This window comes from Fundulus heteroclitus, chromosome 17 (genome assembly GCF_011125445.2).
Source record: "Fundulus heteroclitus isolate FHET01 chromosome 17, MU-UCD_Fhet_4.1, whole genome shotgun sequence".
NCBI classification, from domain to species: domain Eukaryota; kingdom Metazoa; phylum Chordata; class Actinopteri; order Cyprinodontiformes; family Fundulidae; genus Fundulus; species Fundulus heteroclitus.
In genome coordinates this window covers 551,332-578,850 of record NC_046377.1, presented here as the reverse complement: position 1 = coordinate 578,850, position 27,519 = coordinate 551,332, and the positions used below count along the sequence as shown (strand labels likewise).

At 42.7% G+C, this 27,519-nt stretch overlaps 1 protein-coding gene across 2 annotated transcripts in view; it reads left to right on the top strand.

Moving 5' to 3' along the window:
* The first annotated feature begins 584 nt into the window (after positions 1-584).
* lmo3 (LIM domain only 3) overlaps positions 585-27,519 on the top strand; it is a 66,533-nt gene continuing 39,598 nt past the window's right edge. Inside the window, exons 1-2 of one of the 2 annotated variants that reach the window (XM_036149369.1) lie at positions 585-852; positions 16,676-16,889. In XM_036149369.1, coding sequence (XP_036005262.1) covers positions 16,684-16,889 — 206 coding nt within the window. In that variant the 5' untranslated portion in view covers positions 585-852; positions 16,676-16,683. Of the gene's footprint in view, positions 853-2,415; positions 2,821-16,675; positions 16,890-27,519 lie in introns of those variants that run through there. The other variant, XM_036149368.1, reaches the window with a different exon arrangement.

The window sequence follows — 27,519 nt, the reverse complement described above, 5'->3', positions numbered from 1 at the left end:
ATGAAAAGTACTAACTTACTTTTTTCCTTTGCTCTCTCTCTCCCTTTCTCCATCAGTGCCAGTCCCTGTCTCAGTTTCTGACACAGTGGAGAGAAAAGGCAAAAAGAGAGAGAAGGCAAAGAGAACCGGCTGAGTTCTCTTTGAGCGAGTGTAGCCTGTTGCCAAGTCTGGCTACAGTACAAAGGTTAGCACATCTGATTGTCAATAGTATCTCGGGGAGGGGGCATAAAGGTGAAATGGTTGAGGGAGGGGGCGGTCGTTTTGAGAGAAAGAGATACTTTGATATTTCGGAATGTTAGAAGGGTGAATGTGGAGAACAGGAGGTTGGGGATCTAATTACCGGGCCATAATTGGGGGCTGGGGAATAGGTTGCCGTCCTCTCAACTCACTGCAGATCAATTATGTTAAGAGAACATCTGTAAGTAGTGCTTAATGAGGTCCATTAGAGCAACATGCGCTGCCTTCCCTAACGGTGCTTGTCAGCTTCTTGGATGAGCTGGAGTGTGCTGCCAACTGGGGACCTGGTAGAGGGGCTTAAATAGAAGGAGAGGCTCAACATTGCATCACTTTTTCTTTCAGAAAACGAAAAAGACACCGAGATTCAGGGCAGGGAGAAGGAGAAGAGGCAGAAAAGAGGGAAAGGAACAACTGTGAGCAAGATCTGCAATATTTCATAGGGCGCCTTCAAATTTGCTTGGCTGATTTTCTATCTTCTAGATTTGGTTGCTAGGTTTCTCTAGAAGATCAGGAAACAGCTCAGTTTGAGAAAGCTGCCTCGTGGACAGTTTGTTTCCAAGTTAGGAACATCTGCAGCAGCATCCCTAGGCACCCCTGGCTACATCTCATTGCAAGGTAGGAGTTTCTGCCCTTTTCTCAGTTCTCTAATGCCTCCTGAAGAAAACTGCCACACAGACAGCACACGGCTACTCTAGGAATTACCTTAAAGTCACACATGGCTTCTCCCGACACTGTCTTTGTCCTGCGTTTCCCCAGAACGAATGTGAGGTTTGACAGCCTTTTAGGACACAGAGGAGCAGCATCATAAATATTTTTGGGCCTATAAAACATGCCTACCCTCTCCCTCTCAGTGGCTTGAATGATTCTGGAGTTTTTTTTTTCCACGTCTTCCATTCACAAAGACGACGACTTGGCTAATTGAGGATGGAGGTGTGCGGGCCCACCACCCTAGACACACACACTTCAGCAAATTGCATGATTACCAAGATAGGCAGTCTTAAAATAATTCAATCCATGACAAAAACCTAATTACTGGCAGGTAATACCCTGTCAGCTTTAATGCATCTCATCACTCATCACAGCACGCAGAGAGCATTTTATGACCCATCTTATTATCGCTGCAGTTTAGGCTCAAGCCGCATGTCAACTAGTGACTTGTGTCTCCTCCTACCGCCGTCTCCCCCCTCCTTCTCTCCCTTCTCTTTACCGGAGTGTTAAAGAACAACCGGCATTCATCAGGGTATTAGAGCACCATGGGTGTGCAAAAGAAAGCCAGAAGGCTATTGGGGCGGGTGGGTGTCTCAGCAGGAGTTTTATAGTCAAAATTGGGCAATTAATGGATGAGCAATAGCAAAGAAATGCTCAATCGTCCAACTGCATGAATGAAATAGAAATATTTTTGACGTTTAAAAAGGGTGATTTTGACAAGTGGGGCTGTTTGGAATGAATAGGTTTATTGCTAATTAGTTGAAGTGTGGTTACCTTCTTTTTATCTCTGAGCACAAATAAGCTCACCATTTAGGCATCTGGTAAAACTGATGGGAAGATGTTATTTATTTTATTTGAACTCAGGATGTGATTGGACTGTTTCAGACTATTCTGAGTCCAAATAGTACTACACAGCCTGTAGAAGTAATAGTTGCTTTTCAAGTTTAGTAATAATATTACTATGCCTGTGTATTTTATCAGTTTTTCAGGGTCATCTCCACAGCAAAAAGGCTTAAATCCGGTTGCTTCTGTAGTAGTTTTAGGTGTTGGACCTAAAAGTGTAGGATTTGGGGTCCTACTCTTTTAGGTTAATTGTTGGATTATTCTAAAAACATGGAGATATTACCAGGCCAAGAAATGCTGTTTTTGCTGTTAAGGAATGATCATCAATTCCTTAACTGATCGTTCTGATTCAGACAAAGGACCTTATTTCAGCACTAATCACTATGGTACAGGTTACAGCTTATCCACTTTGGGCAAATGGTGCAAAACTAGTCAGCTTTTCAATGCTGTTATTGTTAAAAAAAAAAAGTTGGTATCAATTAAAATGTCCAGCTTCCAAATTTAGTTGCCAGCACAATATAAGTAGTCTGTGTTTAAATGAAGACAAAGCATGGGTATCACATGTTAAACGATGAGGAATGGCTTATGAGGAATAGTTCAGATCCTGGCTGGTGGCACGTTGAAAGCACCGATTGGTGAAGTAGCGTGCAGTGGAGCCGCTGTGAAAGGGCTTCCAGTCGGATCAGATGGTCTCTGCGTCGCAGGGGGTGGGGGGAAGAATCTCTTTGTCATCCTGTCATTTGCGGCCAGCACTGCTCTGCGCACACAGGCTGCATCTGCGATCGGCGATAAACGTGTGAGAACACGCCATGTGAGTGTGTAAAGCAGCGGGCACCTCGCTCCAGCTCCTCCGCCAGCGTTCTGTTGACCGATGCTACCCTCCTGTCTCGACCGTCGTGCTGGATTGTTCCGTGTCTAACAAAGCCTGATCTCAGTCTGCTGGCAGGCAGCTGCTCTCCAAACTCAGCGGCTTTGGGTTGAATGGTGGTGCTCCAGGGGCTCAGCAAATGCAGAAAAGGGAGCAAAGTTTCGGTAAGGCAATTACTCGAATTCTATTGAATGAGCAATAGCGCATTCTGTGTTTCATGTGTTTGGTGTTTTTCTGGGGAGCATTCACGGCATTTTTCTCTGTGGAAGGTGACGTGACCTGCCTCTACTTCTGTTCCAACCTTTCGCCTCACGTTCACCATAACCCTTCATTTCTACATCATTACAGAAACGGGAAAGGATATTTTAGTATTCTTGAATCTGATAAGCGCAAAAGGATTCAGTGCGTCTCAGTTTGTAACACAGATCGAGTCGAGGAAGAAATCGCCGTTATATTGGGGATTGACTGACTGTGGGCTACCATAGCAACGGTAATTAAAGTGATGGTGAAATGTCAGCATCTTTTTGTCGATCAGCTGGGAGCTGGATGCATACGACTGTTTGTTCCTGGCTCAGATGTGTCAGGAAACAACAGATAAATGGACTCCCTGGTGGAGTGGAACCGGCTCCACCACCCAGGTATCATTAGGCATCAGAGCTGCTCCTTGCTCCGTCTCACTTTATTGAAAGTCAGACTTTTATTTCAAAGTTCCACTGCAATCATAAAATTCACGCCATGCCGCTCACTCTCTTGTCACTGAAAGAAGGAGGAAGACTGAAACTCCTTCTTCTTTTGCTTGGCAGTAGGTACTAAGTAGCAGGACTTTTTAGTTCTAGCTAGAATGGATGGATCAGGGGTGCTTATGCACAGAAGTCGAGGCGGCTTGCTGTCTAAATCCTGCCAATTAACAAACCAACAGCCAACACTGGATATATCCTGTTGCACACATCTTTGATCTTGTGCACATTTGTCAGCCCCGCAGCCTCTGCACACTTATTAAGCAGTATGGAACAACTTCAAAAACCCTAAAGCACCACCATGCCTTGCACCTTTTTAGGGTAGTTGTAGTTAGAGACCACTGATCTCCCATTAGTCTGCACAGATACGCAGTCTGATCAGTTACTGTGTGAATCGGGTTCAGTTTACGGGATGTTAAGTTTTAGATGTGACTGTAACTGCATTCACTCACATCACAACCAGAGGTCACATAAGTTACTTTCAGTCCCCTGCTGTGAAATTAGCATGAACCGCTTGCTTCAAGAGTGTTGATAAAGAAACCAAAAAAATCAAGGTAAAATGTTGAATTGGCAAACACTTCCCCACACCAGCGTTTGTTCAATTAAAAGCGACCCAAACTAACCTGGTTCTTTTTTTAAAGAAGAAACAAGTATACTGTGGTGAATGGGGGACAAAGGGGAGTGAGGCTGTGGTGCTCCTCGGGGAATGGAAGGAGAATACTAATTTAAAGCCTCATTGTGAGCCCCCTCCTAGCACCCACAAGGCCAACAAAGGCTCTCCACAGTGAGCTGAGGCCAAACAATACACGCCACTGCCTTGAACCACGCCTCTTTACACACACACACACACACACACACACACACACACACACACACACACACACACACACAGGTCAACTTAAAATGGGCCAAATTGGAAACAGTAGCTTTGTGTGTGTGCCTCTCGATGTCAAAGGCAGTTTAAACAGAACTGTGTGTTTGTTTGTAATGATCTTATGTCTCAGTGTTTTACGTGTTTAATTCACTCCTGTTCAAACAGTTTGTGCACATTTTTGATTTTCTTAATAAAATGTCATGTAATGAGGACACTAGGATCAATAGTTCCCCACGCACAATGATCTTTCATGAAGGGGGCAGCTGCAGCCATGGAGTTGACAAAAACACAGCTGTCCATTTAGAAACTTTTTACAAATTACGTAGCAAATAGGAATTAGGAAGCCAGCGAATTATAGTGCGCATATGGTGTGTTAAAGTGACACAAAGAAATTCATAACAACGCATATAATAATATACAGTATTTGACTCTAAATCATTTAGGGTGGGTGGGAATTCATTTAAATTGATCCATCTCTTCATGCTGAAGAAACCGATTTCTGCAGAAGTCTCTTAAGGCTGGTTCACAGGGCAAGATATTAAAATTGTTGGTTGATTTTCAAAGCCTGAGAGACACCACACATAATGATAAAAAAATCATTGAAATAATATCCAGTGTGTGGTGTCTGGTCAAACGGCAAGCACAACACACCACACACGAACAAACAGATTTCAGTCAGGAACATTCAGGTGTCAGACAGGAAATCTTGCAAAACCTCTTAAGATTAAACATGAGTTTAGAGTAAATAAATATGGACAACAAGGAAGAATAACAGTGATAGTTTGTGGACTCATTTTAACAGAGAAAATACATTATAAAGGCATCAGTTAAAACAGTGGAAACAGAGTGATCAGGGTACACTATGATATAGAGGTGAGTTATGTGGGGAGTTTTCTCTGGGTTTCCCTCACCTCACTTTCCGATTGGCTACTCGTCACTTTCACCATTTGTCTTTGGGGAACACTCCAAACTCTAGAATATCGGGCCAAGACAATCCAACATGTTGGATATCCCCGATTCGGGGTCGGAGCGGTCCCAGCGTCCTTCCGGCAGACCAGGTCACTGTTATCTAGAGATGCAAGCAAATGACCAACTTACAATTAATAGTTGATTAATGGTTAATTACATTAAAGTTTTTTTTCTTTCTGATTAACTGATAATGATCGCTTCAGACCTTCTATCCATGTTGTAGTATGACCACCATCCACAAGAGGGTGTTGCCAGTCATTCTAAAGCGGAGTCAGGCCATCATGGCGGACACAACATGACACGGTCCAAAAAGAATCTGGTGTGGAATTATTTTTGCACTGTTTAATGACAACAGGGATGCAAAAACTATCTTTATGCGGTTCTGTTTTTAAATATACACACTCAACAAGTTCCTTAAGTTGTCAGCTAAATAACTTCCATTCAGCCCGGTGGAACAGAATCAGTTTCTCAACCAAAACTCATTGGTGTGCTCAGACGGCAAGAAAACAGAAAAGCAAAGGGCATTACTCAAAAATGGTAACATGGTAGAAAAAGACATATGGTGCCAAAAGGGCACCACGAGGGCTTTTCTGGGGATTATAAGTGTGTATAGTTTTCCTATTAAACTTGTTTCTATTCACTAACCTAATAGAATCCTGTTCTGTTATATTTTGTAAATATGTCCAAGTTTATTAACGTGTGAGAAAAAACACGATTTTATTAAGTACTGACTGTTTATTCAGTCAGTACTTAATACAGGTGGCACAATAAATTGTTAAAATATAATGGTGTTTTACTAATTCAGAATATTTAAAAAAAAAGCCCTTCATGTAATGGACTACTTGGATTTTTAAGAAAATCGGGCAAATTATCCTGCAGTGTGAATCAGGTTTTATACTACCCAAAGAGAGCAAAATAAATTGACGAGAAACTAATTATTTTCATCACTTTTTGGTGTTAAATGGAATAGTTAATAAATACTTCACTATTTTTCCAAACAGTCATGACAATTTATGACCAAATAAAAAAAATAATAAATTGAGATTTTTTTAAAAAACTGTTCTTTTTGGATTTTACTATAACTACACTTATATTTATTTATCAGACAGAAATTATTTAAAGGGACAGTGTGTAACTAATTTCTTTTGTAATTTACAAAAGTCAAGTATTGCTTTTATAAACACATATTCTGGCAAGGTCTAATAAATGAAAGCGTTCTCATAACTTAGAATTGGTAGTTTATAAATACATAGGTGTCTGCGCACCCACTGGGAGGTGGCATGTTGTGCTACTTCTGATTTCAGTAGCTGAAAGGGGCCAAACTTGTCAGCCTTACGCATTTTCTCTGTCTTCTATATGAAGATGTGCTGTCGGTAGAGGAGGAGTAGAAAAAAAGCAAAGATGACATCAGATTTTTCCGTTGAAATTAAGGACTGTCCATACTTATTGCCCAGCCAGAGGGAAGAGAGTAACCAAGAAAAGAAAAATTAGTAATAACCGGGACATATGAGAGTTTATATCGGGTGAGCTATTATTACCAGGTGGTGATAATTCAAGAGGGAGCGGGGATTTAAAACGGATGTGAAGGTTGAAGGCTTTCTGCTGAACAGCAGGTAAGTTCATTCAACATGACAGTGAGGTTTATTTTTTGCATGATGTTAGAAACAGGTCAGCCGCGGTCCATCAGCTATTATGGCGTCCCGGCAGGCAGAGATAGCTTGGTTGTTCACCTCCCTCTCCCTTTAGTATATGTGTACAGGGAGTGGCAGAGGGATATGAGCTGTTCACTGTCTGTAATGCAGCAACAAGACTGGGTCTCTTTACTTGTGTTTATAGTCGCTTACTTTAGACCCCAAATTAGCGACTGCACGTTCACAAAGGAGCCAAAAAAAAACGTGACGCACAGAATTTACGAGGGACTTTAAAAAAAACAAGTGGACTTGGCAAAAGGGCCTTAAATCATTTCACATGATAACCGTAGCTATTAGCAGTAGCTAAAACATGGAGGACATTGTCACATTTATGATAGTCCGTGGCTTCTGTGGTAGTTATTACACGTTTAATGGCAAGGTTGTAATTCATTTAGCGCACAACTAGATGGTGCATCAGTGTGAAAATCTTACACAAAGGGGCTTTAAGATAAGAAACTCCTTTATTTCTTTATTTCAATGGGGAAAGTCAGTGTTTTTAATGTAATACAAGACTTCTTCTTTTGTATGATTGATTGCTGTTAAACCTGGAAGATTGCTCCATGAGATTATTATTTATTGTAAGGCAATGAGAAATGTGCTCATAAATCGATTTTTGAAAAGTTCCTTTAAAAAGACAATAATTGAAAAGCAACAATACCACTGTACATGATGCAACTTGCAGACACAAAAACTTGCAGATAAAAAACTTAAACTGTTTGACATTTAACAATTTTGTAAATGATAACTTTAAGATTTTTACTTAGTTTTTGATTATATAGGTGTGTGTCTTTTGTGTTACCATTAAATTTGTTGTTGTAATTTTTTGGACATTTGAAGATCTTTGTTAAATGCACAGATCTAACACAAATATTATAATGCAGAGCTGTAAATTATCTTTACTTGAACAAAATAGTGCTCTATTGACAAGCATTGAAGGCGTGGGAGGCTGTGTTCCCTCAAAGCTGCGCACATGCACAATTGTGCACTGCATCTGGATTCAGCGCACACAGCAAATCTATGCAGCGCAGAAAATAAAATCCAAGCTGAACTGTAAACAAAATAATAATAAACTAAGTTATTTGTACCATTTTGCAATTGTGGTGAGATGGTGTTCGTCGGTCCCACTCTGTGTGCGCCAGCTGCTGATCAGAACGCACCACTGATTGACGGGTGGGGCAGACGCCTTTATAGTTGGGCAGGTGGCAGTGTACATGTTTTTTACTCCTGCTGCATGTCAGCTGTTTGTGTGGCTGTACTTATCTGAGATCGTAAGTGCCGTTTTACAACCAATTTGGTTGTTTTTTGAGCGTTACACCTGCGGTTTGTTTCTGGAGCGCTGTTGCTCCGCTGGAGTTATCAGCTGCGGTAGGAGTCCTTTGCAGTGCACGGCTTCTGCTGGTTTCTGACCAGCATTCTTGTTCTACATCTGTTTTTGAAAAGCAGCTCTGTGTCATGATGCAGCCTGAAGGCTGCATTCAGAACACTTCCTGGCTCCCTTCCTCAGTGCAGTCCTGATTAGGAACACCTGTCAGGCTGCAATCAGCCACGGACTCACTCCACCTGCTCTCACCACTATAAGACTCACCTTCAGTTTGTCCTCGTTACCGGTTCGTTTGCAGTCTCCAGAACACCATGCCTGTCTCGTCCCTGCTCGTCTCCTGGTTCTGTTCCTGTCTGCTCCGGTCTGTTCTCGCCTGCCAGTTTCCTGCACCCCTGCAACCTCCGTCTGGTAACTGACTCTGGCTTCACCATCCACTACCTGCTCTTAAATAAACTTTGGAAACCAGCTCTGTGTGTGTGTGTGCTGTGTCCGGGTTCATCCAAGACAAATCATGACAGAACGAACCGGTCAAAGGATGAACCCGGTCACACACAGAGCTTGGTGCAGGTGCTGGCAGAATTCTGGATTCGCCTTCACTTCAGCCCCAGATCTCCGTGGGTGCCTTCGCTTCTGGTTCGTCTCGCCTGGGTCGCTGTGATGCGACGCCTCGCCTCTGGTTCGTCTCGCCGGGATCGTAGTGCACGATGCCCCGCCTCTTGGTTCGTCTCGCCTGGGTCGCTGTGATGCGACGCCTCGCCTCTGGTTCGTCTCGCCGGGATCGTAGTGCACGATGCCCCGACTCTTGGTTTGTCTCGCCTGGGTCGCTGTGATGCGACGCCTCGCCTCTGGTTCGTCTCGCCTGGGTCGCTGTGATGCGACGCCTCGCCTCTGGATTCGTCTCGCCTGGGTCGCTGTGTTGCGACTTTCGCCTCTGGTTCCGGCGCTCTCAAAGGTTCCGGCGCTCTCAAGGTTTCTGCGCGTTCAGAGGATCCTGCGCTCATTGGTTCCGACGCCTTCCCCGCGTCCTCTTGGTTCCTGCGCCGACAAGGGATCCTGCGCTCCTGAGTTTCTGCGCCCGTGAGGTTCCTGCGCCTGTAAGGTTCCAGACTTTTTTTTTTTGTTTTGTTTTTGCCCGCCGTCCGGATACCCCCCTCCTCCCGCCCAGTCGAGGAGTTGATTGGTCGTCTGGAAGCCGACCTTTAGGGGGGGGGGGTAGTGTCATGATGCAGCCTGAAGGCTGCATTCAGAACACTTCCTGGCTCCCTTCCTCAGTGCAGTCCTGATTAGGAACACCTGTCAGGCTGCAATCAGCCACGGACTCACTCCACCTGCTCTCACCACTATAAGACTCACCTTCAGTTTGTCCTCGTTACCGGTTCGTTTGCAGTCTCCAGAACACCATGCCTGTCTCGTCCCTGCTCGTCTCCTGGTTCTGTTCCTGTCTGCTCCGGTCTGTTCTCGCCTGCCAGTTTCCTGCACCCCTGCAACCTCCGTCTGGTAACTGACTCTGGCTTCACCATCCACTACCTGCTCTTAAATAAACTTTGGAAACCAGCTCTGTGTGTGTGTGTGCTGTGTCCGGGTTCATCCAAGACAAATCATGACACTCTGCTTATATGTTTTTTATTTTATGAGTGCATGCCTGAGGACTACAGCAATACATATGAATGGCTTGTACTTGTATAATGCTTTATTAAGTCTAACGACCCCAAAGCGCTTTACACTGGCCAATCGTTCACCCGTTCATGCACAAATTCACACCCTGACAGTGGTGAGCTTCAGTGTAGCCACAGCTGCCCTGGAGCAGACTGACAGAAGCGAGACTTCACAGTACCACATGCTTGTGCCAAATCTCATTGCACAAAATTTATAGAATTTAATTGCAATAAAATTTTAACTCTGAAAGATGTACATGTCTCAGTTCTTCCTTAGCAGGACCCCTACTCTGACATAAAACATACTATACAGCTTATTTAAAAAAAAAAAAAAAGATTTTTGTCTTTTTCATGTAAGTGGGTTAGATCAGTTGTATCTAAACTAAGTAATCTAAAAGTAATTACTGCTGTAATTTGATTCTTTTAGTAAGCCATGTACCTTGTTATAAACTCGAGTTTTGGACAGGTGTAATACTGATGTAGCGTGACTGTTCCTAGAAAACAGGGGTGTCTGGTCCCACTAAACTACACTGAGTCCTCACCATTTTCCACTGCCATTTTTGTATTTTGTTTGTCGTTCAAACACTCCAGTGATTGTGGACTGTTGGGAAGATGGCGACGGCCCATCGGTTGTAGTTTTTTTCCCAGCTGGGAAAACTACATCGGATGATTAGGTTTTATGTGCAGATGCATATTTGCTGTATTGCTAGGTTTAGTTGCTACAATATTACAACAAATGTGACCTTCCTGCTCGCACAGGTGAAGTGGCACACCACAGTCATCCAGTTTGAATCCAAAGTGTTCCCACACTGCAGCAGTTGCATTCAGCTCTGTATTTCCAAATCTCAATTAGCGTTTCTGTGGCTTGCCACTCCTCACAGGGCTCTCATGCTACATTCTGAGGTACGTAACAAGACCATGCACCTGGCTAGTACCTGACGAAAGAATTCACTCCTCCCTACGCCACAGAAACAAGAAGGGGAGGGGTGAATCCAGACTTAGAATAAAACCTTTTTTCAACCAGTTTCTAAAGTAGAAGAGAGAGAGAGAGAGACGGGTAAACAAGTAAGCATGCAAATTAACATTATTAAGCTCCTTTTAATTTATCATTTGGTTAAATGATTATATTGCTTATTGTGACAGGCTTAGCTGGCCCTCCTAATAAGTTTATCCGACATCTTCCTCTCAGCTACAGATAAGCTGCTGCTCCAACAAACCACACCATAAAAGATGGCTGGTGCCACTTCAGAGTCAAAGGAGTGCACTTTGCACTCTGAAAGATCTCAGCCTCTTCAGCAGGTAGAGTCTGCTCTGACCCTACCTATTGTTAAGGTGAACTCTCAGGTACTTGTAAGAGTCCACTATTCCAACATCAGTTCCCTGGATGGTAACCGAGTTTAGAGGGCTGGGTCTGCGCCTTTGAAGTCCACAAGCAGCTAATTTGTTTTCCCTGTATTTAACCCGAGATGGTTCTGCTTGCACCAGTTTGCAAAGCTCTCTGTCCACTGTTTGTACTCTAAGCTGTCCTCATCTGTGATAAGACTTACTATGGCAGAGTCATCAGAGAACTTCTGAAGGTGGCAGCCAAGTGAGACGTTCACAGTGTTGAATATGAACAGAAACGGTGCTAGCACTGTTGCCTGTGTTGCTCCCGTACTCTAGATAATCCTGTCAGAGATATGTCCCCTTGTCCTAACACACTGTGGTTTATCAGATACCCTATTTACACTACCCTTTTTTAACCGTGCCGAGACCAGTCCGAGCTCGGTAACTGAGATAACTTTCGAGTGTAAATGGATCGCAAACTGAACTGAACCGTGCCAGACAGAACTTGACCACGCAAAATCTAGACCAGTTCGATGGGTGGGCTCGGCCCAGTTTTTCAGTGGCCACACGGCTTCCAGTGATGATTCTGCTTAGCAGTGTGATGAACCTCAATGTCTGTCGTTGTTTCCTGCGTCTGTAAGCCCTGATTAGACGTTTGTCTTATCCACTTCCCAAAAGCCGACTCTGTCACGTAAATTCACCAAAGGTTGCTTTCTTCACCTGACTCTCCGCAAACAACAAAATATTACAATCATAACCAAGAATAACTTCCTGAATGTTATGGGCGCTGCCATTTTGGTTTGCTTAAGTCCCTCCTTCAATCCTAGCGAGCAGAAGTACCGCAGATTGTCACTAGGAGGCAGGGGAACCATGCTAGGGTGATGTCTAAACGGTCGTCAGAACCAAGCTCGGCATGGTTAACTGATCCAAGCTCGGGCCGAGCTTGGCATGGATCGGTTTAACAAGGGTAGTGTAAATGGGGCTAGGCCGGTCCACTCCTGACCATCATGGTTGGATGGTGTTGAAAGCACTGGAGAAATCAAAGAACATCATCCTTACTCCCAGGATCCCAGAACTCTCCAGGTGGGCCAGAGCATGGTGTTGCAGGTAGATGATGGCATCATCTATGCCGATGCCAGGCTGGTAGGCTAGTTGCAGTTGACCCAATGAAGACCTCACCAGGCGGTGAAGATGGTTGAGGATCCAGGGTTTCCCCCAGAAAATGGGGCAATCCTGGCGGTCTGTGTCGTGGTCGGTCACAGGAAGGGGCGCAGATAATAGGGGGCAGGGGGTGGTAGCATAATGGGGAACGCGAGGAGCATTGTTCAAAGGAAGGCTTCAGTGTGAATGTAGTGTGCATTGCGCTAATAACAGCTAGCACATTAGCTTATTTACACCAGGAGGTTTAGTCCTCCCTGGGAACTTTAATATCACAATTAGTTTTTTTCCTTCTCTGAACTTGTTTATCAGTTCTTTTTGTTAATTTTTTAGATCCTCTCTCCTACCTGAACTGAAAGCCCTCTTCTTCTCTTTTAGTAAAGCTTTTATCCCAGGGTTTATCCAGGGCTTGCAGTTGGAGAAGCACTTCATTTTCATAAGGGGCACAATAAGGCAAGACAAGTTTATTTACAAAGCACTTTTCAGTAATAAGACGTTTCAAAGTGCTGTAAATGAACAAAAAACAAACAGAGGAAATAAAGAATTACAGAGACAGCAGAGTCCACATAGAAATTGATATAGCCTGCGATGCATTCTGTTATTTCATCTATGTCCTCTTCATGAGAATACCATCTTGCATCGCACGCAGTGGTGCTGACGCAGTCTCTCAGAGCTCCTGCAGCATCCTCAGAATATTTTCTCATTGTGTATGTTACAACTGGTTCTATGTGTACAAGGGGGTTATACATAGGCTGGAGGTGGATCAGGTTGTGGTCAGCTCAGGGGAGAGGGTCGTGATGAACAATATACCTCTTTGCAGTTTACATGTAGTAAGTTGAGTATTTTGTTTTTCTAGTGTTGCAAGAAACAAACTGATTAACTTTTCTATTCCAAAAAAGTGGATTAGAACAGTTAAAAGTGGGCGGGGTTGGAGGAGAGTGAGACATGGTTAAATGCCCCTGAGATTAGAAAGAGAACTTGGAGTGCTTTGTTTGCATTCTGCTCACAGTGGTGTGGATGAACAGACTGCTTCAGTATTAGCAGGCAGAGGGCACACACTAGGCCCGTTTACACTACACTTTTTTAACCGAGCCGAGACCAGTCCGAGCTCGGTAACCGAGATAACTCTTGTGTGTAAATGGTCAGCAGACTGAACCAGACCGCGCTAACGATAACCGGACCGCGCTAACTGCAGACCAGTTCATCAGCAGGTCTCGGACTGTTTTTTTTTGGCCCGGTTCCCTGAGAACGAGGAGCGCATGAGCAGACCGCGTCATGCCCTTACAGTCAGCTGACTGTCAGCGGGTTTTCCGGCGTGTCTGGCTGCACGTCCCGATTCACACTCCATTCAGACAAATTTCAGACATTCATAATAATACTAGCTTCCTTACCGTGCCACACGGTTTCCAGTGATGACTCTGCTTATGAACCTCAGCGTCTGTTGTTGTTTCCTGCGTCTGTAAATCCTTATTAGACGTTCATTTGTCTTATCCACGTCCCAAAAGCCGACTCTGTCTAACAATAACATCCTGAATGTCACGGGCGCCGCCATTTTGATTTGCTCGGTCCCGCCTTCAATCCCAGAGAGCGGTAGTACCGCAGATCGTCACTAGGAGGCGAGGAGCAACCAAGGAACCAAGATAACCGAGATAACTCTTGTGTGTAAACGGCTGCATTTATCTCAGTTAACTGGACCAAGCTCGGACCGGTCTCGGCATGGCTTGGTTTTTAGGTGTAGTGTAAACGGGCCTACTGTTATCGCGATAACATGCAAGAACTCTCTAGAAACAATGAAAGGCCTGAGCCCGACAGCTAGGACAAAGAAGAAGAGAGAAAAGAAGGAAATTTAAGCCATCTTCTTCATTGATGGGCACTGTCAGAAAGAGGAAATGTAAGTCATCTCTTCCATCAATTATTATGGGCAATGTGAGATCTCTGGGAAGCAAGTTTTCCAAGGCTTAAGAAGGACCCAGCCAGAATATTGGGAATGCAGTATTATGTGTTTCACTGAAACATTGCCACAGGATAATATCCCTGACAACAGCGTCTCTCTGCCAGGCTTTTTGACCATATGAGCAGAGTTAAGTGGCAAGAGAAAAGGAGGTGGATTGGCGGTGCTGGTGAACAACAGATTCATCTGAGACAGATCGAAGTTGAATGTATTCTCTTAATTGCGCTTTGCCAGGAGATGTCCGACACCTCAAATCCCAACTCCTCTTCCCACCTTGCCCTGATATGACTAAGTGACAGTGAAGTGATCCTCTGAATATCCTCACATAGTCTGCTCACTCCTTCTCTTTGATTTAGATCCCCCTCCAACCACTCGTCTATCTAGTCATTTGGTGGGAGTAATGGAAAGGAAGGGAAATGTTTCCGAACAAAGACACGCACCTGTTGATGCCTGAAATAATGCGAACTGGGGATATTACACTCATTTACCTGTTCGAATGACATCCTTAAAAAGATCACTCACCCATTTTAGTCCATTCCTGAACCATAACTTAAATGCTGTATCCACGAGTGAGGGTGGGAAGAGTGCGTTGGCCGAGATTGGCAGAGAGAGCATAGCCTGTCTATGTTTGAAGTGGGTCCTGAATTGGAATCATATTTGAAGTGAGCCATTTACCATAGGATTGTTTGTGCGGCGCTGCTTACTGAGTGGCAATGGCACACATACTAGGTAGGGACACAGGATAAGCACAATGTTGTTCCATTTCAAACCATACAGGTCATAAGAAGCATAGACCCAGTATATTAGTTTATAAATAATAGCTGGCCAGTAATATTGCAAAAAATTTGGTAATGCTAGGCCTCCAGCCTGTTTCTGTTTCTCAAGATGTGCCCTCCTTATTCGTGGGATGGTCTTATTCCAGATGAAGGTGGATATAGATTTATCCAGATCTCTGAAAAAGGACTTTGGGATAAAAACAGGTATTGTTTGAAAAAAAAAGAAGAACCTGGGCATGATTATCCTCTTGACAGAGTTAACCCTGCAGAGCAAGCGATATAGGCAGCACTGACCAATGGATAAGGTCCTGTTTGGCCCTCTCCAGGGAAGGTTTAAAGTTATGCTTGAATAAATCACTGTATTTACGGGTTACTGATATGCCAAGACAGGTAAAAGTGTCACGAGTTTCTTTTGGGTATGCCCCAAAAGACATCTGTCAAGCCTCGTTGTCAATAGGAAAGAGCAAACTTTTAGTGAGATTGATTTTGTAGCCTGAAATCTCTCCAAAGATTGAACAAGTAAAGTACCAAGCCATCCGCATACAGAGATTATGGACAGAGGCCTGTGGTGTAACATAGAAAATCCTTATCCACTAACAAAAAGCTGGACCACAACCAAACCTCTCCAGTTGCCAAAAGATATCCATATTGAATCCGGTCAAATGCCGTGTAAGTGTCAAGAGAGAGCAAAACCATAGGTGAAGTTTCTGAGGAATAAAGAATAATAAGAAGCCTCCATATGTTACCATAAAGATGTCGCCTTGTAATAAAACCAGTCTGATCTGGATGGATCACTGTACCTATAACAGACTCTAACCTACTATTCAGGACCTTGGTCAAGATTTTACAGTCACACCAGAGTAGACCCACTGGCCTGAATAATTCACATTTCAGGGGGTCCTTTCCTTTCTTGAAAAGGACTGAAATGGTGGACCTTGTCATTATAGGAGAGAGAATCTTGCGCTCCAATACCTCGGTGTATAAGTTTTTCAAAAGAGGGCTTAGTTTGAATGAGAATTTCTTGAAGAATTCAACAGGGAACCCACCCGGCCCTGAAGCCTTACCGCTCCTGATCTTTTTAAGTGCCTGAAAAATTATCTCAAACCACAAAGTTAGCGGTTAGTTCCTTCTCGACTCGAAAAGGCAAAAGGCAAGGACATTCACACACTAATACAAGAAAATAAAAAAGATAAAAAGTATAGAAAAGCTTAATAGAAAAACAGAACCACTGACACAAGCTGCTTGCTGTGCTGAATTTGGCTAGCGTGTTAATGTTTTGTATTCATATCCATCACCAGCTATAAGTTATCTTAATTCTCATAAAGTAATTTTTGTTTTGGCAAAACAAACTTGTTTCAAATACCGTTGCTTAGACGAACAATAAGTCAAACTCCTAACCACCACTTCAGCTTCATTCAGCTTACTGTTTGTTTCTTCGGAACTGTATCAAAAGAATGTACCAAATGAAGTAACTAAAACGAAAAAAGTAAAAGAAATCATGAAATACCTTTTAGGAGTGCACCACTGTTTCAGTCTTTAATGAGTCTGTTTGTGCTTCCAGGTATACAAATGCTCACCGTCCAGCCGGACACAAAGCCAAAAGGCTGTGCCGGCTGTAACCGGAAGATCAAGGACCGCTACCTGCTGAAGGCACTTGATAAATATTGGCATGAAGACTGCCTCAAATGTGCCTGCTGTGACTGCAGGCTGGGTGAGGTGGGCTCTACACTATATACCAAAGCTAACCTCATCCTGTGCCGGAGAGACTACCTACGGTAAGAAAGACCTTACATTTTCTCACCACTCTGCACTCTTCTGCTCTAAACACTGCACAGAGATCAAATGCACTGAAATTATTTACCCTTATGTAGAATTTTTATTTATTTATTTATTTATTTATTTATTTATTTTAAGGACAGACATACTTTTTCTAACAAACTCAGACATTGCATAAATAAGTCTTCAGTAAAATGGCAGTGGCATCTTTTTGTTTGATCCATTTGTTTGATGAGTAAAATTGATTTCTGTTTATTATGTGTTTCTTTTTGTATAGAAGTAATTTTACCTTTGGTTAATTTTTTTCTATTTTTTTAAGATAAATATGTCCACAATAATCGTTTAAATCTGATAATCAGGCAAAATTGAAATAGCTAGAAAAAGCTTGAAATGCCATAAAACATGCAAAAACTTACCATGAACATATCATGAACCCAAGAAATATGAACCACAATAACTGTAGATCATCATTTAAATCACAAGTGTAGCATGTATAATGCTGCAATTTGAATAATGGTTTTAATTATAGTAACAGTAGGCTAGTTTCATAAGTACCTAATTCGGCTCGCAGGAAAATGAGTTTAAAGAAACAAATACTCACAAATGTGGTACTTAGTAGTAATGTAATATTTAACGATGAGACGTAGCAACAAAATATTTACATGATCTACAATATGCCGCATTTCACGTTGAACAGGTTACTGAATAAGTCCAGTACATTAAGATTTAAAATAGTCTCTCAAGTGAGGCAGAGTCCCAACTTCAATATTCCACAAGTTGAAAATCAACGGAATATGAGTGTATATGGACAAGTGGCTGCAATGCCTCCTACTGCACCAGCAGAAGCACGCACTCTTAATCCTTGGGCTAATTTCTTCAGGCTCAAGACATAAGCTCGCCATCCACTACATGGGACCTAGCCAGTCCCGCTTAGATAGATCAAAGTTTACACAAGGTAGCTGATCACAGTGGCAGAGGCATCTGGGTTACATAAGTACTAAATATTTTTTAGCTATCTTAATTTGGAGTTATGACTAATGCACTCTGTGCATCCTCTTCGCCTATAACAGAACAGGAGAAATGAACTGTCTAAATATGACACGACATTTAAAAATAAGATTGGACCTAGCTCCAGTGGACAATTCACCCTGGACAGGTTGCCAGTCCATCACAGGGCGACACAGAGACACACAGGACAAAATACCTTTCACACACACACACCTAAGTAATTTAAAGAGACAAATTAACTTAACAATTCTGTTTTTAGACTGTGGGAGCAAACTGGTGTACGCGGAGAACATCCACACATGCACAGGGAGAACATGCAAACTCCATGCAGAAAGACCCTAGGCCAGAATTCAAACCTAAGACCTTCTTGCTACAAGGCAACAGTGCCACCAACTTGGCTACTGTGCAAAGCCCTCAAAATGCTCTCAGGTCTCATAATATTTTATGAAGCAATGCTATTTCAAGATCTATTTATTTTTCAGATTAAACTGTTTGAATGGAGAGAGATTACAATTAGAATCAGACTAAGCTTTACTTCCCAGGTGTGTGTACACATACAACCTATTTGACTCTGGATTTTACAATGCTCACGATGTGCTTACTTATACAATAATATAATAATGCCGTAATAAAAATCAAACACAGTCTGTGGTATAGAAAAACCCCTATGAACACTATAAACAAGTGGGCAAATTGAGACAGTACTGCAATCGTGAAATAAGCAGAGTACAAAAGATACAGGAGTAAATCTTATTTCCATTGTTGTTTTTACTATCTGTCAGAGGTGGACACTACCAGTCAAAAGTTTGGACTCACCTTTGCCAATGGTTTTTCCTTATTTGTATTACTTTATACATTGCAGATACACAGTGAAGACACCAAAACTCAGACGTGTATATATATATATATATATATATATATATATATATATATATATATATATAATTATGTATCAAACCCAAAACTCTGAAATGACTCAAAACATCCAAGTTTTTTTTTTTTTTTTTTTTTTTTTTTTTTAATTCCTCCCTTTATTTTGATTACTGCCTTGGTCACTCTTGGCCTTCCCTCGATGAGCTTTATGAGATCAGTCGCCTGAATGGTTTTCCAACTGTGTTTGAGGAGTTCCCAGAAGTAGTAATAAAAATAAAGAGAAACCATCGAATGAGAAGATGAGTCCAATCTTTTGACTGGTAGTGTACATGTGCACATACGTGCACAAACATACATGTCCACAGTGTGATGGGTGCAGAGAATGGGAATGCTGGAATAAATGAGAATCATATATGGTGTTATGTGCATGAGGTAGGTAGATTTGGTATATGTTATATGTACAGCATGGACTGTAAAAACAAACTGCATTTTTTGTTGTCAGCTGTTTATTAGAATGGTGGCTTGTGGGAAGAAACTGTTCAGTCTGTTGGTTTTGGCCTACAGCGCTTTGTTGTCCCTACCAGAGGGGAGAAGTTGGAACCTGTTGTGGAATGGGTGAGATGGATCTCCTCCTCAGACAGGTTGACCTTTCTGAGCCAGCGCAGAACATGCATCTTCGGCTGGTCCTTCTTGATGATTGTAATAGTGTTGCGCTCCGTCTTCAGGTCCTGGGAAATTGTGTTTGCGTGTGTGTATGTGTGTGTGTGTTTGTGTGTGGGGGGGAAGGGGGGGACTCCTGAAGTCCATAATCATCAGTTGTGGGATGGTCTCTTGTAGTTTGTAAGTGTCTGCAGGACTTTCTACAATAACGCAGGGTTGTTGGCTGATTTTCTCAGCTTTTCAGCATAGCACCTCCTTGTGTGTTCCTGGCCTGGTTGTACAGGACTGTGTTCCCACTTCTGAGGGCCTCGTCTTGGCCTAACAAAGCTGCCTGAGTTTCACTATGAACCAGGGTTTTTGGTTGCTGTATGAGCAGAAAGTTTTAGTCTGCACCCACATATCCTCAAGAAAACTGATGTAACATGTCACAGTGTCGGTACATCCAGGTCAGTGACTGCAGCCTCAAAAGAGCAAGGGATTTCAACTCCAGTCCTTTTGAGGTCTGGTGTCCTCGAAATTTTAGATGTGTCCTGGTCCAACACGCCTAAATCAAATTACCTCCTCAGTATGCAATCAAGTTCTTCAGAGTCCCTCTAATGACCTAGATATTTAACTTAGGTGTGTTTAAGCAGAGGCATATCAAAATTATGCAGAACACTGGACCTCGAGGACTAGAGTTGAAGTCCCTTGGATTAGAGGATGCTGTTGTGCAGCGACACGTTCAAATATATGTTAATAATATTGTCTGAGAACTTGGAACCTGATGAGATCTGAAAAACATTGCCATCAAAGGTGTGTCCTTTGCTCTTGAGGTGCAAGTGGACTGCTGCATCTTGCCCTGAGCTGCTGGCCTATCTGTGCTGCGCTTGTTTTGTTTGGTTTGGTTTCTCCGGTGTAGGAGTCTGTGTAGTCCTCGCTGCATGGGTCCGCATACACAACTCAATCTTTGTGTGGGTCGTGGTGCACCGCCACACCAAAATAAAAGCTGCTACACCTTTAGATTGAGTAAAAAAAAATTAAACAATGTAAAGTAAATGATATAACATAAACCAACACCTCCGGCTCAGCTGCTAGTGTATGAAGCTACTGGTGGCTACTGCGCTGCACTGCTCTCGGTAGTGAAGGATAACTAGAGACGACAGTTCAGTGTTGCCAATTTAGCGACTCTTGTTGCATTTGAGGACTTTTTTACCCTTTTTGGAACTTTTATTCAAAAACGTAATTAACGTATGTTGCATTTTAATGACAGTGACCCATCCACACACCCCGTGGCGCTTTAGTGGGTCGTTGGTGAGATTTCTTTGTTGCCGTGGTATTTTACATAACCTTTACATATCCTACAAACAGCGAGCTACTTGTCTAAAACATATTTGTTTTTGCAACAGCCAAAGTGGCTTGATGTAACAGGCAGACAGGCCGAATAGACTAACATGTTTATTTTTAAGAGTTTAAAAATGCTTCAGTCCAAGGCTTTGTTTCCTAGTATTAACACAATAAGAAATTTTAGATCTATATATGTCATCTGGAATGCCAACTTGCCTAGCACAGATCAATGTAGTTGGAACATAGGAATAATAATCACTACGTCGATGTAGCAAAAAAATGATTACACCCCTACAGGTTTAAATTTCATGGTGTCAATACGACCAACCTTAACAATGAAAGGCCTATTCAGATATAAAACGTTCTGAATTTAGAACAGCACACAGCTTAGTAAAGCTGCTTACAGTATCCTTTCTGCTCATTTTGTGTATAGGTTGCATCTGCATTCTGTCCCTGAAAGAATATGTTCTGATTGTGCTGTTGAGACAGAAAATGATGAAAAATATTACAACTACTACTTGTCAGTAATAATGGTAACATTGATGCTTAATTTTATCTGATATCTGTGTTTTTTTAAATACTGTTGTAAATGTATCACTTACCATTATTGAACCTTTCTTATATCCCAAATTAAAATTAAAATAAATAGTTCAGACAAGAGTTAAGAATGGCAAAAATATTTATCACATGTCAAATGAGCCTGACACTAGTGATTACTTACTGATTAGAATCTGTTTAGAAATGCCTTTTATAAATCGTTATAATATGACATGTTCTTTTAAGAGCTACGCTTGTATTTAGAGAGATTTTTGTTGTGATTTTACAGTAAGAAGGTGGTGATATGCAAGCGACTGACCACAGTGGCTACAAGCTCATCCAGGAGTCAATGGCTTGATGCGATCTGCTGGGTTTTCTTTGAAAACATTTTAACCAATCTGTCTGTATACTTTGACAAATAAACAGTTTTACGTCCATTCAAATAATGCAGTCTTTTGAATTCTTAATGAAGAGACTGTCTAGAATGTGTCATGCAAGTCCATAACTGAATCCCAGCTCTGCTGCTTGTTATTACAATAGAGTACTTGACATAAATAAAAGGCCTCTGCTGCTTAAGCTTTTACGGAACTTGAAAAAGGAAAATGTGGCACTCAGTCTTGTCAGCCTTGCCACTTTATAGCTTTTTATTTTTTTTCATCCTTTAGAAACACACCAAAATACTCCCATTGGTCCTCATTTTCCTCTTAAGTCTCCATCCAGCTGGTCTTCTTTGATGCTCCTAATTAGGCTCTCCATCACTTAAGAGAGGCAGTAGATGACCATTTGATTATAATTACACACAAGTTTCCATGCAGCACACTCCGCAATAACCCTCTTTTTTTCTCCTACCTAAACACACACGTGGAGACATGGAGATAGACAAAACAATGTGAACTATTCCTTTGAATTAGAAGGTAATACCTGACAGAAATACAAATAAGGTGACGAGGGCACCTATTTACTCATAGGAGGCATTCTTCTTAGAAAAAAATAATACTGCAAGGGTAGCTGAAGAAACACATTTCCATGTTTTTACCATGAAAAAGTTGCAAGAGTTCTTGAATTTACACTATTACTTATGTTGGACTAATAAAATCTTAACTTAAACTACAAGTTAAAGTGCATGCATTTGAACTGTGAGTAGTGCATCAGCTCTTTACAACTGAGAGTCTTGCTGCATCATCTTGCTTTCCATCTGTAAGAGCACTGAGCATGGAGAAAATCTGTATACTCTTCCTCAGATTAGTTTAGACCTTTGTCTGTCTGTATCAAAATCCAGTTTATTACACAACTTGCTCTTCCAATATCGCCCAAATAAAATTGGTTTCACTGAAGAAAATAATGTTTGTGTCATTTGGTATGATTTGAGGAGTGAAACAATCTACAGTGGCTTGCAAAAGTATTAATACCCCTTGAACATTTCCACATTTTGTCACAATACAATCACAAACATACATATATTTTGTTGGAATCTTATATGAAAGACCAACACAAAGTTGGTCTTTCTTGTGAAGTAGAAAGAAAATCATACATTATTTAAAACTTTTTTTACAAATAGAAAATTGAAAAGTGTGATGTGCAAAAACATTCAGCTCCATTTTCTCTGAGTGCCACCAATCATCAGGCAAAAAGAAGTTTCCTGATGATTGCTAATAGCCGAATAGAGTCTGCCTGTGTGTAATCTAATCTGAGAACAAATACAGATGCTCTGTGATGGCCTCATCAGAGGTTGGTTAAAAGAACATTGGGGACCAAACAGCATCATGAAGTCCAAGGAACACACCAGACAGGTTGGGGATAAAGTTCTGGAGAAGTCCAAAGCACGGAGCACTGTTCAATCCATCATCCGGAAATGGCACAACTGTAAGCCCACCAAGACAAGGGTGTCTACCTAAACACATAGACTGAACAAGGAGCTCACTGATCAGAGATGCAGGCGGTGGTCTGTGGTGACTCTGGACGAACTGTAGAGATCTGTGGCAGAGCTATTAGTCAGGCACTGCGCAAATGTGTTTTTTGTGGAAGAGTGGCAAGAAGAAAAACACTTGTTAAAGGAAAACCATAAGGTGTCCCGTTTGTAGTTTGCCAGCCCCCTTTTTGGAGACACAGTAAACATGTGGAAAAAGGTGTTTTGGTCAGACAAAACAAGAATTGAACTTTTTGGCCAAATTGCAAAGCCCTAACCCTACTGCTGAGAACACTGCACACTATTCTGAACACAACATTCCCACTGTAGAATATGGCGGGGATATCATTCAATTCACATTCAAAATACTTTATTTATACCAAAGGGAAATTACATGTTGATGTAACTCATTTTGTCAAGGAGTTATTATAGATGGTGATGGCTGTGGGTAGGAAAGATCTCCTGTAGCGGTTCGTTTTACAATCATTCTGAAGAAGCCTTGGACAGAAGAGACTCTGTTTTCTAATGACAATGTCATGAAGAGGATATTCAGGTTTGTCCATCATTTTCTTGATCCTTCTTTGCATCGTCATCTTCAGAGGTTCCACAGTCATCCCCAGAACAGAGCCAGCCTTCTTTATCAGGTTGTTGAGCCTTTGTAGATCCCATACTCTGATGCTGCTGCCCTAACAGATGACGCTCTTCTGGATCATCCATATGCTTTCTGGCAAACTTCAGATGGACCTGGACATGTACTGGGTTAAGCAGGGGGGTATGCTTGGCACCACAGGCATAGTGTGTTACTGATGGCAGCCTTTGTTACTTTGGTCACAGATTTGGTCATTCATCAGGTCCCTCCGTGTAGTTCTGGGATTTTGCTCACCTTTCTCATGACCATTTTGGGGCCCCAGATCGAGGAAGATTATCAATGGCCTTGTTTGTATTCATGAGCTTTCACCGAAAAAAGAAAATGTATTGTGTGGGAGATTTACTCATCATCCAGCGTATCATAAATCAGTTATTCTTGGTAGTTTTGTGATGTCTCTGTTGTGATGAACATTGGCATTGTACTTCAAAAACTCATGGAAGAGTGTTTTAAATTTACAAAGCAAATGTGCTCCTTGCAGACTCAAAAGCTTCAACTCCACAACGTCCTTACATCTCTACCCAACACAGAGGCTGCTAAATTGGCATCTTTCCAACACATTTTAGATCATCTGTCCTTCCAGATAAACCTTGGTGACTTTATTAAGAGTATCGTAATTGACATCAAAAGGACAGCAATTATTGCTTATGTAAAAAAAAAAAACGTCCTCACCAAAAGACAATTGTACCTATTAAGTTTTTTGATCAAATTTAATTTCAGTTCAAAGATTATTCAACCTTTTTCTGCATACTCTTTTTTGTATGTCCTGGAGGTCATTTCTATGCATTTATTAATGGCTTACCTAACATCTTCTCTCTTCATTCACAAGGATTACAGTAGGTTTGGGTCTTGAGTTTGACTTTTTCCTTTAATCTTCCACAGGGAGATTTCTTGGTACAGAAAATAGAATATTTTATAGTATTTAAATTAAACTCTAAAGGACGAGAGAGTACGTTAAAAACTTGAATTTATAATGTAGATAATAGACAAGGCGTTATAGATGGAACATTTAAAACAAAATAGAAATTAGTCAATTACAATAGGTAACAAAAACTCAAGTGTCACAGTGATAAATGAGCGCTTGTGACAAAAGTCTTAATCTCAACTCTAAAATTATGTCCAGATTCACTGGATGTTATAACTGCTCCAGTTCAAACCAACAGAGTTACCTCTCTGCGCACTAGAATCAGCACTTCTCAACAACGTAATGGTAGTGAACAGAAGCATTTGACATTTCCATGAGGATTTCACTGCCATAATGTAATGTGGCCTGTTATTCAGAGGACACAGTCTGTCATGCTACTGAAACTAGATGTGCATTTACAGATAGTTTTCCTAATTAAATGTTTGGTGTGGCCCTTAAAAGTGGTAAATATCAGTAGAAGGGAGGTAGTTCTTGTCAGGATTCTCTGTGCTGCTCTACTCTAACTCTATTCCTCAGGTGTGTCTGGTTGGCTGAGGAGGCGTGGCCCACACCTGCAGCTCGTTGCAGGCGGCTTCCTCTGGCTTCTTAAGCAGAGCGCTGACAGATGGAAGACGCCAGAGCCTTAACCAGTCGTGATTTTGGTGCTTGGATGCACTCACCCGTCTTGACGTCTCGTTCCGAAGAAACAGACCAGCAGAACCGCCTGCTCAGATTTTGCTCTGGCGCTCCCCTCATACTTCCTGGATGTTACCCAGTGAGGCCTGAGTTCCCCTCTCCCGGTTTCTGCTGGTTCTGCATTCACTCTGGTCAATCCATCTGTCAACCGTTGCCGACGAGGTTCGCTCAGGATCCCTCGCCAGTTACATCAGCCGTCCTCAGCCACCAGCCGCCTAACTCCAGCTGAGTAGAATCATAGAGTACTCCCGACGCTACTTCTTCCCGGTTAGGTCCGCCCAGCTAAATGACTCGCCAGCCTTGACGTTCTGACCCAGCCGACTCACCCGTAGTTCCGTCCATAGATCTGTCTGTTTCCTAAAATAAACATCTTAAAACTGTGCATTGCCTCCCGATCGTATCTGCATGTGGGCTCGTCACCTGAAAACCATGACAGAAGAAGGCTCTGGCCACCAAAGTCCAGCGGATACGTTCGGGCGGCAGTTAGCCGCACAGCAAGAGCAGATGCAGTCGCTAGGTTTAGCCGTCAATTCAACACAGGAACAGCTTCATAGATTAGCCGCTCAGTTTAGCCAGCTCATGGACACAGTTACTTCCGCGATGACGTCGCCTGTCACTCAAAACATTAGCACCCCGCCTCCCGTCGCTCCGAGCACTGATAATCAGCTTTGGGCTCCGCCACTTGAGGGCGCGTCACCTAGTCCGGAGAAATTCTCTGGTGACCATGGTAATTGCGGAGGTTTCCTTTTTCAGTGTAAACTGGTGTTTAACCGATCCCCCCAGACATTCGCCTCAGATGAGGTTAAGATATCTTATGTATTACGACTCCTAACAGGTAAGGCACTTAGATGGGCTGAGGCTCGATTCCCTGATTGTCAGTCATTCGGGATTACTTTTCAGGAATTCGTTACCGAATTTAAAACTATTTTTTCACCCGAGTTAGATTCGGCTCACCAGTCTCGTCATCTCCTCTCGTTAAGACAGCACGGTCGACGCGTATCAGACTTCTCAGTGGAGTTTCGTACAGTTGCCGCTGCGGCGGATTGGCAACCAAGACCGTTAAAGGCAGTATTTTTTCAAGCTCTTGATGAATCCCTTAAGGATGAATTAGCCCGGGTGGAGGAACCCGGGGATTTTGAGGATTTTGTGGCGTTAGCCATTCGTTTGGATTCCCGGCTACGTAGTCGGAGCCGAGTTAGATCGAACCAAGTCTTGCGATCATCCACCTCTTCCACGCTCACCCATAGGGAACCTCGGTCCGCTCCACCACCTCCCGAACCCATGCAGCTGGGCCAGGTGGGTTTAACTAATAAGGAGCGTCAACAGCGCTTCTCGGGCAACTTATGTCTATACTGTGGAGGGGAAGGTCATTTCCTTAGAGATTGTCCGGTTCGGCCAAAAGACCCAGTCCACCGTTCGTAACGGGGAGAACGGTGGACGTTAGTAGTTCTAGCCCCCGAGTAGTCACTAAGGCGCCATCTCTTTCTCGCTTATATTTACCAGTTACGTTAATGTTTGATCAAGATACTTTCGATGTCTCGGCTCTAGTTGATTCCGGTTCGGACTTCAACTTAATTGACCAAACCATAGTGGATCAGCTTCGTGTGCCGGTCGAACCCTTACCCGAGCCTCTCCGGGTGTCGTCTTTAGATGGGCAGAGTTTAACTTTAATCACCCATCGCACTCGACCACTAGTAGTGATAGTTTCGGGTAACCACCGGGAACAACTTTCGTTTTTCGTGTTCCCTGTAAAGCGTTCACCCGTTGTTTTGGGTTTAGCCTGGTTAAGTGTCCACAGCCCGCAGTTTAACTGGGCCGAGTCCCGATTAGAATCTTGGTCTCCAGCTTGTCATTCTCGTTGCTTACAGTCCGCTCGCCCTGTATCTGTTACCCCTTCCCCTGAGACAGAATCTGGGGACGTTATTGACCTCTCGCTAGTTCCGGAAGAATACCACGACCTTCAGAGGGTATTCAGTAAGACTCAGGCTTGTTCACTTCCCCCACATCGCCCTTACGATTGCGCTATTGACCTATTGCCTGGGGCTCCACTACCGGTGAGTCGGCTCTACAACATCT